This window comes from Trachemys scripta, chromosome 6 (assembly GCF_013100865.1).
Source record: "Trachemys scripta elegans isolate TJP31775 chromosome 6, CAS_Tse_1.0, whole genome shotgun sequence".
Classification (NCBI taxonomy): Eukaryota; Metazoa; Chordata; order Testudines; family Emydidae; genus Trachemys; species Trachemys scripta.
In genome coordinates this window covers 78,654,901-78,673,107 of record NC_048303.1, presented here as the reverse complement: position 1 = coordinate 78,673,107, position 18,207 = coordinate 78,654,901, and the positions used below count along the sequence as shown (strand labels likewise).

Below are 18,207 nucleotides of genomic sequence, written 5' to 3'. Positions count from 1 at the left end.
TTTGCTACAAAGTTAGAATTGTCTCTAAAGAAGTTAGAATACACATGTACTTTGCATCTTTTGGCTTTCTTCTTCACTTCAGAGGGCTTTACTGCCATCTTGGGGCCCAAAACTAGGGAGAAAAGGATGGAGAATAGAAGCATTTTTTCGTGCTAGGCACCTCTGAAAAACCTAAAAAGTGGTAGAAGGCCTAAAAGGAAAGCTTTTCAGGCAAAATTAATTATTTAAAGTAGGGCTGTCAAGGGATTTAAAAAATTAATCGCAATTAATCGTGCTGTTAAACAACAATAGAATACCATTTATTTTATTTTCAAATATATTAATTTCAATTACAACACAGAATACAAAGTGTACAGTCCTCACTTTATATTTATTTTAGATTACAAATGTTTGCACTGTAAAAAGAAATTATTTTTCAATTCATATCATACAAGTACTGTAGTGCAATCTCTTTGTTATGAAAGTTGAATTTACAAATGTAGATTATGTACAAAAAACTGCATTCAAAAATAAAAAATTTTAAAACTTTAGAGCCTACAAGTCCACTCAGACCTACTTCTTGGTCAGCCAATCACTCAAACAAGGTTGGTTACAATTTGCAGGAGATAATGCTGCCCGCTTCTTGTTTACAATGTCACCTGAAAGTGAAAACAGGTGTTTGCATGGCACTGTTGTAGCTGGCGTTGCAAGATATTTACGTGCCAGATGCGTTAAAGATTCATATGTCCTTTCATGGTTCAACCACCATTCCAGAGGACATGCTTCCATGCTGATGATGGGTTCTGCTTGATAACGCTCCAAAGCAGTGCAGACCAACGCATATTCATTTCCATCATCTGAGTCAGATGCCACCAGCAGAATGTTGATTTTCTTTTTTGGTGGTTTGGGTGCTGTAGTTTCCGCATCAGAGTGTTGCTCTTTTAAGACTTCTGAAAGCATTCTCCTCACCTCGTCCTTCACAGATTTTGGGTGGCATTTCAGATTCTTAAACCTTTGATCAAATGCTGTAGCTATCTTTAGAAATCTCACCTTCTTTGTGTTTTGTCAAATCTGCTGTTAAAGTGTTCTTAAAACAAAAATGTGCTGGGTCATCATCCGAGACTGCTATAATATGAAATATATACAGAATGTGGGTAAAACAGAGCAGGAGACATACAATTCTCCCCCCAAGAAGTACAGTTGCAAATTTAATTTATGCATTTTTTTAAAACGAGCATCATCAGCAGGGAAGCACGTCCTCTGGAACGGTGGCCGAAGCATGAAGGGGCATAAGAATGTTTAGTATATCTGGCACGTAAATACCTTGCAATGCCAGCTACAAAAGTGCCATGCAAATTCCTGTTCTCACTTTCAGGTGACATTGTAAATAAGAAGCAGGCAGCAGTACCTCCTGTCAACGTAAACAAACTTGTTTGACTTAGTGATTGGCAGAATACGAAGTAGGACTGAGTGGCCTTGTAGGCGCTAAAGTTTTACATTGTTTTGGTTTTGAGTGCAGTTATGTAACCAAACAAAAAATCTGCATTTTTAAGTTATACTTTCATGATAGAGATTGCACTTCAATACTTCTATGAGGTGAACTGAAAACTGCTATTTCTTTTGTTTATCATTTTTAGAGTGCATATATTTGTAATAAAAAATAATAATATAAAGTGAGCACTGTGCACTTTATTCTGTGTTGTAATTGAAATCACTATTGAAAATGTAGAAAAACATCAAAAAATATTTAATAAATTTCAAATTGGTATTCTATTGTTTAACAGTGTGATTCATTTTTTTAATCGCAATTCATTTTTTGAGTTAATCACGTGGATTAACTGTGATTAATTGACAGCCCTAATTTAAAGGTTTTTTTTAATGCTGTAATCCCGGACAGGAGGAAGCCTGGAGACCACCTGTTGAAGCAGGCTGGAAGAATAACCTGGGGTTTTCCCAGAAGTCGGAGTCAAACTTTCTTGTGAACAGCAGTCTCATCCTGCCTCCTGGAGCTGGAGGGCAGAGGAAAACTCATCACTGAAAGGGCAAGCCTAGATATGCTGGAACACATGCACACACTTTCTATACCTTTCGTATCTTTCCCGTGATGGAGCTAAAAATCTCAAAAACTATGCTGTTAGTATTTATGTGACATCCAAAATTTCCTAGATGTTTTATAGACAAAGAAGGAAGCACAGAATTCATGATGAAAGGACTTCATATTTAAGAGACATGATACATTCCAAGCATGGAATGGAATATAAGCAACATAACTGAACAAAGTGAAGTATGTGTCTATTTTGCTTCCACGATTTTTATTTCACAACATCAATTTTTGTCAACGCTTCTCTGTGGGAGGATTAATCTTTACAAGCCTTTTGGAAGAAACATGTTTTAGTGATGGACTTAAAGGAACAGTGGAACAAGTTAGGGAATGGGCTCAAGGTGTGGTGGTTGGCACAGTAGAAGACATAAAATAGAGACAAGATTGGGACAAGGACATGAAAGTTGTGGCTTAGCCTGAGTAATGGGGACAATGCTTACATATTTCCTACTTTGGAAGGAACAAATCATGAAATGCGGATATCTTTTATGCTAAATCTAGCATATTCCATATCTGTTCATTTGCAGGATTCTTTTAAAAAATATTATGCAGGCTGAACAGTAACTGCAGCGTGAAATCTTTTGGGTTAGAATGATAAGGTGCTGCCTGAAGCTGGATACATCATCATAAGCAATTGATCTTTTTTGAGGCTTTGATTTATTACTCAGAGTCCTTGTACTAGATGATGCTGGTGTAATTAGATGTATAAATGTGTGACTGCATTACACATTAATACACAGGATACATGAAAAACTCTTCTGCAATTCATTTATTCTCATGGGCAGAGGGTTCAGTCAGCAAGCAACTAAGAATGATTCATTTTAATATACAAAGATCAGTCTTCTATAATTTTACTATTTTATAAAATAATCAAATAAATATGAAATGCATTACCCCAAATCTACCAAAAATATTATTTTACAGTAAGTCTGATGCCAGCGTGCCTAATCAGCAATAGTCTTAATGTGTAAATATACCAACAATAGGGCACGTGGCCAGAAAAATCTCTTGCATGTTAGATCACTGCAATTCAGAAGCCAAGGGAACTTGTTCCCCTACCCGTAGTCAATTTCTAAGAACCAAATTTTAACTACCACCAAATAGCACGTGCATTAAAACATAATTCAAAATACAAAAACGCTACTGTGCTAACTCAGAGTTATACATATTAGATTAGAATTTAGCCCTACATTCGACACAATGGTTGAGGGCAGCGCAACTGATGTATTCCAGCTGTCTCATGGTACAGGGGAATTTCACAGTGAGTTGATCACTAAGGGTATATCTACACTGCAACATAAGCCCAGACTCAGACTAGGGCTTGAGCCCAAACCCCTCTTCTATCTATACACAAATCTCTCAGACTCAGGCTTGGCCCTAGAGTTGTAGAACCTTGTGGGTACTGAGGATCCAAACCAGGATTCAAGCCCTATTGCTTTGCAGCGAAGATGCCAATTGAGGCCCTGGGAGTCCAACAAAAGTATCTCACAATCCCATGGGCCAACTACCTTTGTCCTCTCTATCCCAAGAATCCGCAAATCGAGGCCAATGAAAAGAAAAGCATCCCTCCTTGGTATACTGCAGCAGCTCAGTGAATCAGCGCTAACTCTTCCATTGTCTTCTGACCACCGAAATGCAAACACACCATCAGCAGCCTTGTGTTTGCAATGGAGACTTAACATGACAAGCCTTTGCAGCACACTGCTTCACAGTCACTGGAGCACAGCCAGATTTTGGTGATCCTCTGGTGTGAGGCCAGCAGAACAGTGGACTTCCATCAAAGTACCAGGAATGACCAGGCATACCAGCAAATAAACAAGAAGCTGGCAACGCTTCAAATATACCAGACTGGTGACCAGTGCAGAGATCTGATTAAGCATCTTAAGAGTGAGTACAGGAAAATCAGGAAGCAGAACCACATGTCAGGCACCTTGCTGACACTGTGCTCAGTTTAGGAGGCGTTTGACTGGGTTCTGGGCACTGCGCTGGTCAGCTGGGATGGTGCCCCACTGGCCCCAGAACCCAGCATGGGGAGTGATGGGAGCGAGCAGCAGGCGCAGACTGAAGCCAACGAAGTGACTCAGTTGCTGAAACCCATCCCACAGGAGGCTCTGCTGCAGGAGCAGCACATCCTGGGGCCTAGTTCTGCCATCCTTACATTGAACAGTACCTTCACTCTGCAAGTACTTCCATTGATTCCATGAGGGATGCTTGCAGAATGAGTTACTACTCAGCCATTAGTAAGGGTGACATATTCAGGCTCTTAATGTGTGTTGGGCTCTAGTGAGACAAAGTAGTTTTATATGCATTGAGAATCATTCCCAGTTTCTGAAGAAATTATTTTTAAGAAGGTTAGAGAAGTCATTCTATCTATCTGCCCAGAATGGAAAAGGGATTGATTTAGATTTGATAAATTTTTTTGTATAATGTTAACAATTTACTTACATTCTGCAACTTGAAATTTCAGTCCCAGTTAGACAGAAGAGGAACACAGATAGAAATGGAATCTAAGAGTTCTAGGTCTGTTACTAACTGCAACAATACTAACAGCTCACATGCAGTCACATAAACTACTTCTCAGTCACACGCAAAATCCTTTGCAACAACTCTTATTGTACTCATGTGTGCCAGCCAAGTCCTAAAACCCTTGAAATGTAGCACTTCAGGAACAAGTGAAATGCTTTACAGGGTGCTACTTGTATCTTGGGGGCGAGAGGAAGGAAGAAGGAGCACAAGTTACTGAGCAAATCCACAATAGAGACAGGAGTGGGTGAAAGCTTGCAGCCCCTATTCGGCTTTGAACTATAACCTCCACACTTTATTGGGGATTAAGAACTGTAGTACTAATGTATTATGTTAGCTGTAACACATTTCATTTTGCGCTCCCATGCAATAACTTTATTGTAGCATAAAATTATAATCAGGGTTTAGAAAAGCAGCTATCTACAGCTCCTAAAAACAAGTGGAACATATTTTTGGTTTCTACTGTTATTTATAAAATTAAAAAAAAATGCTAGGAGTCTGCAGACTACATGGAATTGTACTATATAGCCTAAGGGTGTATTCATTCTCTTAATTCCAGAATGCCATTACAACCTCACATTAAACCTATTAAAACATTTTGTCTTCAAACTATGTAAGTCATTAGGATACTGACACAGCAAGTCTTGAAAGACTGCAAGGTATTCATTCCACATTAGAGGAATTTTAACTCCCCATGTTGGTATCTGAGTATGAACTCCTCCCACAACCCTGTTTCATTAAAAATGACAGCAAGTTACATTTATACTGTGCACCAAGGAGGTTTAAACTGTTAGGTTTACTGATACTTCCATTACTACTTCAGGATTCTTTTTGCTTTCAATCTTTTTGCAATAACTATTCCTGACAGTCTCAGAAAAGCAAGTAGGCATTACGCTTTTCAGTGGCTTTGACTTTCCTTAAGTCAATACAAAACCAAATTATCTGTGTTGCTGTGAGCTGCACCACTTTGTGATTCTATTGTTACTTCTAATTCAAACATACTCTCCCATGTTCACTGTACTGTCTCCCACATATTGGCTGGAATAAAGAACTCTCCTTTCTGTACCCCACTACTCGGACTGATCTGGCTGCACTGCTCAACAGGATTGATCTTCCCAGGTGTAGTTGTGAAGACATCTCCAGAACTGCTGGTAATCAAATTCCTGGCCTACTTTACCTGCATGATAGGTAGGCTTTCTCCCAGAAGCACAACAGTATTGGATCCAGTACCCGGTAGCAGAGGCCCTAAATCTATTTCTTGAGTCTCAATATGGGGGGGAGGGGGGAGAAATCACTTTTCTACTGTACCAGCATTTAGATAGTTTATTTTGTCTTCCGGGCATGACGCTTTGAAGTGCTTCTGTCTTGTATTCCTTCATGCTTTACTTAGCCATTATCACATCCATTCCTCTTTTCAGCAAAACTCAAATGATTGTGGTGCAAATCAAGTTAACTGATTGTAATACACATTCTCTCAAGATTTCCTCAAAAAATCCTAAAGAGTGACAACTAAACACTGGGTGAAATCCTGACCTTACAACTGAAGTCAATGGCAGAAAAATGGGAGTTTTGCCGTTGATTTCAATGGGGTCAGGATTGGAATTCACACTTGATTTCTAAATATAAATATTCCCTTCCCTGAACCTCACCCAACCCCATCTTCAACTTAGCCTAAAACAGCAACAAAACAAGCTGAAGTTGGATTTTTATATTTCCAATTTTCCATCCATTTTTGGGACCTACATTAGGGCCATTTGATGTGTTGCTCCCTTTACCCCCATCTTCCTTAGTATCTTTGCAAATCAAAATATCCACGTCAGCCTGAAATAGATATGATTATTCATACAGCACAGCTAAACAGATATGCTAGATTTTTTCATTTTCACTGAGCTTAGTCCATAGTACGAATAATAAAAAAAAAAGAACAATATACTTGATTACATACAGAAACAATGCAGAGATTCATACTTACAGGCTGAGGCTGTTCTGCAATACAGCAGTTGAAACACAACCAGAACTCACTCATTGTTTACAGTCTGAAGTGTGAACACAGAGGATGAGAGCAAGCAGCAAAATTCCAAATCTCTGCTATAGAGCCTCCACGTAGAAAGTTCCTTAGCTCAACTACTGTGTAATGGACCGAAAGTGGGAAAGGTTTTTTTTCCTGTTGTGAGCTTTTTCCAATGGCAGTTAAGTCGTGGGATAATCAAGTTTGTGACAAAGATGTAAGAGAGTCTTCTCTCCGAATGTGTTAGTCCAAGCACCGAAGAAGCATGTATAAATGGTCTCTTGGTCCTTATTCTAAAGGCAATTACCTGAAAGAGAAAAGTGTGTTACGTCAGCAAGAAAGAAAATAGGTCTTTTTAAGCTGACAGATTTCAGAATATATACCCGATAGGCCCTAACAAATATTTAAACCATGAATCATATATGGACCCAAAAGATGCACACTTATTTCAATCACATTTTTGTTTCTATAGAGACACCACTAAAAATTGTGTTAGGCAGAGTCTCAAGTAATACAAACATTCCATGACTTCTTGTAATAAAGTTACAGATAATGTAATCAGAATCTACATTTAGGAATAGTGTCCTGGCTCGGAGAATGTTACACTAGCCATCTTTTTCCTTTTGGCTGCCCATTCTCCCTTTCAAACCCCTTAAGCAAAATAAATAAATAAAAAAAAGCAAGTTCTGATCAGAATCAAAGGAGAAAAGGACAAAACTTCAGAGGGAAATCTACCTGTTGACATCTCCTCCCACCCGCTTTAAAAATAAAATAAAATAAAATAAAAGCAATATTCAATAAAAGCAATGATTTGTTCCAAGCTCACTCAGATTAGGCCCAGTAACAACCAGTTAAGGTCCTGTAGTGCAAATTTTAATGATTTGTAACTGGTTGCCCTGAGGTTGTTTTTGTAATGCAGATGGGGACCTTGCTATCCAAGTCACCCTTTTCTAATTCTGAAAAAACTTTACCAATAAACTGAAGCTGATAAGGCACAAATTCTGTCAACACAAATACTTTTCTTTCCCTCCCCTCTACCCTGATGCTCCATATACAGTTCCATTCATAATGGGAAAACACATGTGAAATGTGGGACTGTCTTCTTAAAACACAAACTCCTAGTGTGGAACAACTGACACATTAAACTCCTGCCATTCTTTTGCTAAATTATAGATTGGGTTTTTTTTTGTTTAACCTTTAACCTGAAGTCTCCATCCCCTGCCCCCCAAGTAACTCCCTGGTGATTTTACTGTGGTCATTCCATGCACAATCTGTCTTATCTTTATTTTGTAAAGAAATGGAAAATTAAATGATTACAAAATTATAAAATTACACAATTATTTTAAAAAAATGTAAATAGTAACTATATAAATGGTTTAATCCATTTATGGAAATCCAATACACAAACTGCTGTACATTACTATTTAAACTACTGCATTACCTAGAGGTCTGAAATAAGTTTGGGACTCATTGGGCTAGACGCAGTACAAAGAAAGAAAGATTCTATCCTGATGAACTGACAGTCTAAATTTATGCATTCCAATTTTGCAGGAAACTTAGATGTCATGACATTTGTCTCCAATAAAGGTAATTAGATATTTGTGTTCATGTACAGGAATGTCATTCTAAGGAACAGAAACTCTAGTAACAAGTAGTGGTGCAAGTACAAATCATTTCTTGGTGGTACTGCACTCATGGGAGGGACACAAGGGGGGCACGTGACCTGCTATGTGACTCCTCCCCACCCCAACCCAGGGCCCCCATGCTCTCCCTGTCCCCTCTGACACCGCCCTTTGTATATACAAAGATCAACGTGCTTAACTACTCACTTTCACCCCAAATATGTAGTATTTCAGTCTGTTTATATGGAATATGGGAGTTGGGTGAGGAGCCATTTCAGCATATGTATTGCTTATTAAAAGACAAATTTTAAGTAGAACTGTATCCGAAACTGCATTATGCTATTCATAGGTGCTGACTCCGTGGGTGCTCCGTGGCTGGAGCACCCACAGGGAAAAATTAGCAGGTGCTCTGCACCCACCGGCAGCCAAGCTCCTCTCTCCTTCTCCCCTCCCAAGTGCGCCACGTCCCCGCTCCTCCTCCTCCCAGTGCTTCCCACCTGCCACTTAACAGCTGTTTGGCAGTGCTTAAGAATTTCCGGGAGGGAGGGGGAGGAGTGGGGAGGCTACATGCTAAGGGGAGGGGGAGGAGGAGGAGAAAATGCAGGGCAGGGGCTTGGACTTGGGGGGAAGGGGGTGGAATGGGAGTGGGAAGGGAGGGGTTGGGATGGGGTAGGAAAAGGCAGGGTGGGGCGGGGACTTGGGGGAAGGGGTGGAATAGAGGTGTGGTGAGGGCGATGCAGGGCAGGAAGAGGTGGGGCAGGGGTGGGGGTCAAGCACCCACCGGGCAGAGGGGAAGTCAGCGCCTATGAGGGATTGTACCCAAACATTGCATTTCAATGGGGGATTCAACTTCCTTTAAAGGAACAGACTCTTGAAACTCCTACCAGTCCACAAAAGCGGTCCATAGTCATGCAAATAGTTCCATTGTCTTCAATGGGATTGATCAAATGATTAAGGGTTTACAGGATTAGGTTCCAAGTTTGTAAATTGTTCTGGATGAAACTGACAATGCCTGAGCTGTCAGATCAGAAAGAGTTTCATTCAAATAAAGGTTGACTGATGCGTAATAAGTCTTAGCTCTGTTGCTAAGATAAGGAACATATTTTCAGCAAAGTTCTTGCCAGATTCCTGAGGCAGCTGGCTGGTTTAAGGCTGTCAGTGTCCAGCATTATAATCTTCACTTATAGTTCTCTCACTCACAAAGCTGGAAAATGGGGCATTTGTTTTCATTGTTTTGCTGCTCCAGTTCCAGTTCACAAAATGCACGTTAGACTAGTTTGGCTGCAAAGAAGAATTCTAGGTACACTGGGGACAACACCCGATTCCCATCAGGCTGCAGAACTGGACTGACATCAGAATCCAAACATCCTCTGATCAGTGCAAGCAGAGGCATTCTTCTAATGATTTGGACTTCATGTGGCTGCAGTATGGATGTCATGGATAATCAGGCCAATGGGGAGAAACAGAATCAAAAACACTCTTTAAACACCTTCTGTCCCCCCCACCCCTCCCTAGCCCCTTCTGCTCCTTTGAGGAGTAGAACGCAACCCCCCTCCCCAGTACCGTGTACTGGAGAGTACCGCCCTACTTGCACCCCTGGTAATAATACTAATTTCTATATTCTTGATTTGAAGAAGCTACCAACATAATTGACAGCATCTGTACATGACATTGGGCTTGATTACACTTGAAACGCTACAGTGGCACAGCTGTAAGCCACCTCCCAGAGAGGTAGTAGCTAGGTTAATGGAAGAATTCTTCTGTCGCCCTAGCACGGTCCTCACTATGGGTTAGGTGGGCTTAACTACATTTCTCAAAGGTGTGGATTTTCACATCCCTGAGCAACATAGCTGGGTCAACCTAACTTTTTAGTGTAGACCAGGCCTACATTTAGCAACCCCAGAATTAGGATAAAATGGAAACTGTATTCTACCTCCCTTCCCTCTGCCAACATCACCGACAATAAGCAACCCCTCTGATACTGGACAGCCAGGTGAATGTGGATCAACTACCAGCTAGTCAAGAAACAGCAAGTTTCCATGACAGCTGGCTGCCCCCAAAACAAAGAAATAAAAGAAATTAGTTCATAAGCCTTCACTGCAGAGTTGTCTGTATGCATTCCCCAGAATTGTCATTGTTGCTGATCTGAAGAAATATTTGTTCTAGCATTATTTCATACACTGATGCAAATGGAAGAATTAACAGAATGACTCAAGTACTTAGGCTGTGTAATATAAAGACAGTAAAATTTCACTGGATTAAAATTTTAAAAATACCAGAAGACAAGGCACTTCAATGGAGAAGTTTTTTAAAAGTCAATTCCAAGTACACTCACGGCACACTCAGATCTTTTAGATTGGGATTTTCAAAAGTTCACCGCACAGGCCTAAATCTGCTCCCCTTGGAGTCAATAGTAAAACTCCCATTGACTTCAATGTGAACAGAATTAGGCCAGCACAGAGAAATTTTGAAAATTCCACCTTCAGTTGGTTCTCATAACTCTAATCCCAGGAGGCATCCCACTTGATTTCTAGAATTCTTCATATCCAATACTGTCACAAAACTTAGGTTTTGCAACCAGAATATGGTTAATTTATGTTAGGTGTGCAACTTCCGACTCTTGTTTAGCTCTGTGATAGTACAGCAAACATCTACAATTAAAGCTTAATGCTGTATGGTGTTTAGAAGCTGGGATTCCAAGTTGCTCAGAGGTGAAGCAAGGCATTGGTTTCTAGCTCTTGCAACTCAGGTGATACTAACTACTAAGATTCTGTTAGAACTGAAATGGGAAAAGCTAGCTGATAATCAGTGACAATATTACAAGGCCTGATGTATCATTACCTACTAGAACTAGAAATAAATACCCTGTGGAACTGTATTGTTGGGTTTTCCTTTTCCCTACCAATGGTACAACATATTCATCTGTATCCGTGGAAGCTCATGAAGTATCAGGCCATAGAGTGTCACTAGTCCCTCAGTCTAACAGAGCTTTTTTTGGCACAGGTCCAGAACTGAATATATTAAGTTCCTGTTGTTACAGTGGTTCAATTTTCAAACCCTGGTTAAATCTAAACCCACACATATAGGGAAATTCTTCTGCAACTCATAGTCTTATTTGCATTCTAATACCCAGAATGCTCTTCCAGCTCTTTGCAGTTTGAAGAGCTGCGGTCAGTTGAAGCCCTGGGAACAATCCACAAAGCTTGGAAATGCTTGTGTTCGTCTGAAATTCTGTTCTGGGTTGCAAAGCTTGTGAAAATCCTCCCCCCCCCCCCCACGCTGTTAATAAATAGGATTTTGGTCATGTATGCTATTTGAAACTTTTATTTTTGTCTGCAAACAAAACCCACTAAACAACTGAACCTCAAAGTGTAAGTTACACTACAATGAGCATCATTCTTTTATAGCACTTCTCAAATATTTTTTCTTAGAACAAGTAAAGTTAAGCACACACAATAGCTCCTATATAGTACATGCTAAATTCACCTCAGTCTTTATAGTTCTATATAACAGTGCCAAGAAGCCTTTTTGTCTGCTTCCTCTCCATGTGAAGAGAATTTTCCCCTCCTTTTCCCTTTAGAAATAATTTTTATGTCTTGAAACAACTGAATGTTGTGGCATTTTAATTATCTAATTTTTAAAATTAGGTTACCAAAAAAGAAAGAAAGAAAATAAAAGTGATGGCTATTTGTCAAAAAGCTGGAATTTTATATGCAAATATAAACAAATGACTTTTACTGTGGTTTGGTTATTATGTAGGGCGAGGCACAAAGCTGCTGTGTAAAATGGAAAAAATGCAATTAACCAGGTGGCAAAAGAGACATCAACATTCTAGCTAGCAATAATGATATACTCCTCAGAGTTCTCTTAATGTCCTTTGAAACCCTGTTTAAGAAGTAATTTAAACAAGGAGAGTAAGTTGTTCTTTTTCTTAATTATTGGTTTAAATATGAAGGGTATTGATTATCCTTACAGCTACCAATCAGATAATTATATAATCATGATCTCACGTGAAAGTACCTAGGCCTGATCCTGTGAGGTGCCGAGCACCCTAAACGTCACATGCTTAATGGGGATTTAGACACTCAGCACCTCACAGGTAGTGCTCTGCACTTCCACAGCATCAAGCCCTTAATGTGGTATTGTGTGAGTAGCAAACCGTATTACATATAGTGCTGCATTTGTCTGTCTAGACCTCCCAGATTACTGGGGCCCCACTAGGTTATCCTCTTAAACAAGACTGAAGAATGCAGTTCAAGATGAATGTTTAAAAAAAAAAAAAACTAAATTTTTGCTCTTACATAATTTCCCAGTGCTGTTCTAATTGAGCAGCTGGGTAATGCAGCTCCAAATGAGACAGACTATATCCTCATCCTGCCCCCACTACCAACTTAACAAGAGCCTTACTAAGGGAGAACCATACACTTTATTACTAGTAACATCTTTTGCAACAGTTTAGTTGGAGAATACAATTGAGGGTTAAAGAGAACATATAAAACAGTGTCACACAAACTGTCTCTCAATCACGATTAAAAGAATCATATTTAAACTTTATTTTGCCTTTCATGGCGAATTTAGACAAACAGTACTAAGGGATGAGGATACCTATATATACAGATCTATTTTGTCTTTCACAAATTGAAGTACTAAGGAGATTTTCACTGTTTCAAAATGAGTTCTATGGCTGATGGAATGTAAAAGTGAAACTACTACTCAGAATTGTTACATTGCAATCTTAAATTTAAAATGCAGAAATAAAATGTCACGGGCAATCAGTGGGTAGAGCAAGGTGTGGCAATTAGGAGTATGAGCAGAGGTTTAATTTATTAAAACTTTACTGAACTTTGATAAACCTTGAGAAAGAAATTTAAAAAGAAAAAAGTTCTCTTTTCAGGCTCTCCAGGACTTCTCACAGAAAGGGGGCTAATCAGTGTTAATCTTAATTGACCTGAATAGGAATACAGTACACGCTGACAGTGGGAGGGGAGGGTTCGAAGAAAGCAAGTTGTTCTGTAATTACAGTGTAAGAACTGCTTCCTCACTTTAAAACACTTTAACAGGGCCGCCCAAAGGATTCAGGGGGCCTGGGGCAAAGCAATTTTGGGGGCCCCTTCCATAAAAAAAAAGTTGCAATACTATAAAATAGTATAGTCTCGTGGGGGCCCCTGTGGGGCCCAGGCCAAATTGCCCCATTTGCCCTCCACCCCCCAGCCCTGCACTTTAATAGGCTCCCTTCATAGGTCAATCTTCCTTATCCTCTGGCTGTATTTTCTTTGCTGAAGCTTCAAACAGGAAGTGTGGTAACCGCGCTATTTGATGATTGCTAGCAGCAGATACAAAGCACAGTAAACCACAGGAAGAAAAATTATTGCAGGTGCTAATATCACATCTGAATTTAACTAGCCTCCCCTGTTACCAAGACCCACATTGTTATTCAAAAAGAACATTTACATATTATAGATCTACATAGTTGTCAACAATATTATTTTATACTTAAGTCATTTATGGGACATGAATTTGTTAACAACTAAGTTCATGCACAGGTTGCACAGAGATACAGTCATTGGAAAGGAAGCTCCATTTTAATTATTTGTGCTCTTATGTCTACACTATCCATCCCATCTGGGTACTGCCGGGTTTGGAAGTCAAAGTTGTTTGATAACTGCAATGAGGACTACCCAAGGAAGCTGTGAAGTCTGCCAACTGGGGGTGCCTGACCAATCTGCTTAAATCAAACATTTGCTGCTTTTGATATGTAAACATCAAAAAGTAAAAGGCATGCTCTGCTACACTGTTAGGTCATTTAAAGACCACCACCCCCCCCCCAATTAGCATTCCCCACAAGCCATTAACTGTCAATCAGCTCTAATCTGGTCAGTTATGTGTAAGATTATATTCATACTTTTATCAGAACTCATTGTCTACTCCAACCTTCTTGCAAAATCAAAATTAAATTTACCATTTTCTCAAATAGTTTCCAAGTATACAAAATCAGGTCTGAAGGTGGGCAACAAAAGAGGCAGAGGAGACAATGAAGTTCAACCCCAATGCCCTACAAACTTACACACTAGAGCGGAAGAACCACCTCCTCCAGCTGACCAGAGACTCCCTGGATAGGGCCAGGAGATGATGCCTCAATACCCTTCCCCCTGCAGACCCAGTTAGTATCTTGAGATGTTTTAAATCACTCTAAACATTTCATGACTCTCCTGATTGGACAGTTGCTTTGGGGGGTTAATCCTCTCTTGTGGTAGCTCTCCCACTCAACTCATGGTCTCTGAAGGAGAAGAGGAAATGGGAAGTAAGGAAGGAGGGCATGATTGTATCAAGGACAGATAGCAAGAAGGAACACAACAGGAGAGGTTGGAGGGGAGGAGAGAAGAAAGAAGAGGACCACTTAACAATAATTAGACAGAGGGACCTCTGGAGACAGTTAATATATTAAAGAATGGAAATAATAAGCCATGTGCCAGTTACTGCCCTAGCCACTCTACTTGTACTCTGAGTACTCTCACACTTTGTCTTCTCAGTCAAGCTTTTCAGGGCTGGACTGTCTTCCTACATAGCTGTACAGCACTCAGCACATAGAGCACTACTTGCAATAACAACTCTCTTATAAAAACACATACATTTTTTGCTTAGACCGCTACTTACATTATTTGGTGCAAGAGTCTGAGCAAACCTAGAAGTAAATTCTAGGAACATAGTTCCTCCATCTCGAAGTCTGAATGCAAGAGAATACTACCAGACCAGTGCAGAACATTAACAACATTACTTCTTCAATGTGTTCATGGTCTTCAACAAGGTGCTCCCAGGCCATCTTCAAAATTTTATTTTTATTATTAATGGAGATATCCTATCTCCTAAAACTGGAAAGGACCTTGAAAGTTTATCGAGTCCAGCCCCCTGCCTTCACTAGCAGGACCAAGTACTGATTTTGCCCCAGATCCCTAAATGGCCCCCCTCAAGGATTGAACTCACAACCCTGGGTTTAGCAGGCCAATGCTCAACCCACTGAGCTATCCCTCCCCCGTAAATCTTTACAGGTCTTTATATTCAAAATCCACTGTATAAATTAAGAGGCAGCAGACTCACAGAAATGTCCAATATTGATTTTATGAAAGACTAAGAATTCATCAGATCTCATTCATGCTATTTTTGTCCTTGGGGTACCTGGAATACCCTTAACTCTGAAGAATTCTGAAACATTTCATTCTATTATTCTATGCCAGGAAGGAGCCCTATACTCACCCCACAACAACATGCCACACTCTGCAGCTCAAATACTTATTTTTTAAAACAAGGTCCTCCCACATTTCACCAGAACACAAGTCCTCCTCACTTTATTGAAATAAAAGTTAAAATTTATTTGTAATTCTAAAGACTGTGTGTGTGTTTGGAGGTGAATGGGGGGGGGGCGTTAGAGCTTCTCTCACAACGAGGGTTGCTGGTAACAAACAGAATCTCCTTACAAAGATTACAGCTCCTTGTCGAAACAGGTGCTTTTAGATTCCCCAACTTTAAACTTTACCATCAGACAGTAACTCTAAGCCAAGCAATAGAGTGGCTCATTCCCTTATGCTGTAGAGCCCCGGATTGGCTCCTGCTGAAAGCAGATTTGATTGCTCCTTTAACCCTTTCCAATGTGCTTCATTCATACTATCGTCAATTCCCTAAAGAACTGTGGTAGCCAGAAATACTTCATGTACAATGTCTACTAAATTTAAAAAAAAAAAAAAAATCACCCCTTTCTACATGCCAAGGCCTCTCTCTGGGGTAACTCAAAACTCCATATAGCAGGCAACCCCATCATACAACCAGATTGGATTAGGAAGGGGACTTTGACCATGAGTCCATTTATTGGAAATTATACCTTCCTCCCTTTTATAATATTAAAAGAAAGATTCAGTCTAGAGCAGTGGTCTCCAACCTTTCTACATCCAAGATCACTTTTTGAATTCAAGGGCAACCCAGGATCTACCCCACCCCTTCCCCAAAGCCCTGCCCCGCTCACTCCATCCCACCATCTTTCCGTCACTCGCTCTCCCCCACCCTCACTCACTTTTACCGGGCTGGGGCAAGGGGTTGGGGTTTGGGAGGGGGTGTGAGCTCTGGGCTAGGCCCAAAGGGTTTGCAGTGTGGGAGGAGGCTCTGGGCTAAGCCTGGAGCAGGGGATTGGAGTGCAGGAAGGGACGGGGGTGCAAGCTCTGGGAGTGTGTTGGTGCAGGAGGGAGCTCTGGGCTGGGGCAGAGCGTTGGAGTGCAGGAGGGGGTGTGGGGTGCTGGCTCTGGGAGGGGGCTCAGGGTTGGGGCTTGGGGTGCAGGAGGGGGTATTGGGTGCTGGCTCCAAGAGGAGGCTCAGGGCTGGGGTGCAGCATCCCGCCGGGTGTCACTTATTGTGAGTGGCTCCCGGTCAGTGGTGCAGCGATGCTAAGGCATGCTTCCTGCCTGCCCTGGCCCCACACTGCTCCTGGGGGCATGCTGGCCACTTCTGGAAGCGGCGTGGGGCCGCGTCAGGCTGGGAACCTGCCTTAGCAGCAGCCCCACTACACTGCTTGAGATCACAATCAACTGGGAGAGTCCCTAGGATTGACCAGTCGATTGTGATCAATGGGTTGGTGATCACTTATCTAGAGGAATGGCAACATATCTAGCTTAAACATACCATCTCCCATCTCTTTAGCCCTAATGCCTGAGCTATCCCAACCCATCTGGACTGCTTTAATTTCTCCCAACATTACCCAGATTGCTAAACCCTATGGCAACACTATATGCACATTTGGCCAGCAAATTTTAATTAAATACAGATTTCCTAAAAAAGAAATGGGAGGAGGAACTAGACCAATTATTCTCTGCTAACTGGTGGAAACAAATTGTAGCCAGTGTTCCAAATTGTTCCTTGAACCTCCATTTATGATTAATCCAGTGGAAAATCATATGGAGGAGGCATTTGACCCCTCTCTGAACTCAAAACAGGTGCTGCTAAGTCAGACAAATGTTGGGACTGTGATTCAACACACGCTACCTTAACCCATATGCTGTGGGAATACTCCTATACCTGTATGTATTGGCAAAGCTTAATTGCAGTGTCAACTTTTTCCTACCAAATAAAATTATGTTACAAGCTAAACATGTAATTTTAAATTTAATGGATATGAATTGGCAGCTGAATAAATCTGAAAAACTTTGGCTGGACAGACCACTAATAATTGCTGAAAGACTGCCACTAAAAAAATAGAAATCTAAAAAGTGACCAACAATTGAAGACTGGAGAACAGACATTGTAAGCTTGACCACTATGGAAAGAAAACCCAAGCAAAGATACGGGATGCTTTCCTGGAAGGATCTGAATGAGCCTATTAAATGCCTGAGATTCCCCCCATTTACTTCTTTCCCATCTCTATACCCACTTCCTTCCCTCTCCATCTATAAACCCCTCTTCTGAACTTCGCTTCTGTTCTTTATTTTATCTTAATCATTTTTCTTTAACTATTTGGATTTTGTGACAGACCCAGACCAGTGGGATACAGGAGTCTGGTAGAAGGCAAATATACTGGTCACTGGATGAGTAGTTTTCTGTTCCCTGAGTGACCAGAGCAGAGGCTGCACTAGAGCAATCAGGAACCTGCTAGAACCAATTAAGACAGGCCGGCTAATTAAGACACCTGGAGCCAATTAAGAACATACTAGAATCAATTATGGCAGGCAGACTAATCAGGACACCTGGTTTAAAAAGGACCTCCCATCAGTTAGCGGAGGGCAAACAAGGAGTGAGAAGGCATGCTGCTGGAGGACTGAGGAGTACAAGCGTGATCAGGCTTCAGAGGGAAGACCCTGTAGTGAGGATAAAGAAGGTGCTGGGGGGAGGCCCTGGAGAAGTAGCCCAGGAAGTTGTAGCTGTCATGCAGTTGATACAGGACACGTAGACAGCTGCTATCCACAGGGCCCTGGGCTGGAACTCAGTGTAGAGGGCGG

The 18,207-nt window shown here is 40.9% G+C and overlaps 1 protein-coding gene across 2 annotated transcripts in view; it reads right to left on the bottom strand.

The window, feature by feature from the left end:
• The window catches only part of CDC42SE2 (CDC42 small effector 2), a 113,581-nt gene that overhangs the window by 37,077 nt on the left and 58,297 nt on the right, over window positions 1-18,207 (bottom strand). For both annotated transcript variants that reach the window (XM_034774269.1, XM_034774270.1), the window contains exon 2: window positions 6,576-6,918. In XM_034774269.1, the coding sequence (XP_034630160.1) occupies window positions 6,576-6,629 (54 nt within the window). In that variant the 5' untranslated portion in view covers window positions 6,630-6,918. The remainder of the gene's footprint in view (window positions 1-6,575; window positions 6,919-18,207) is intronic.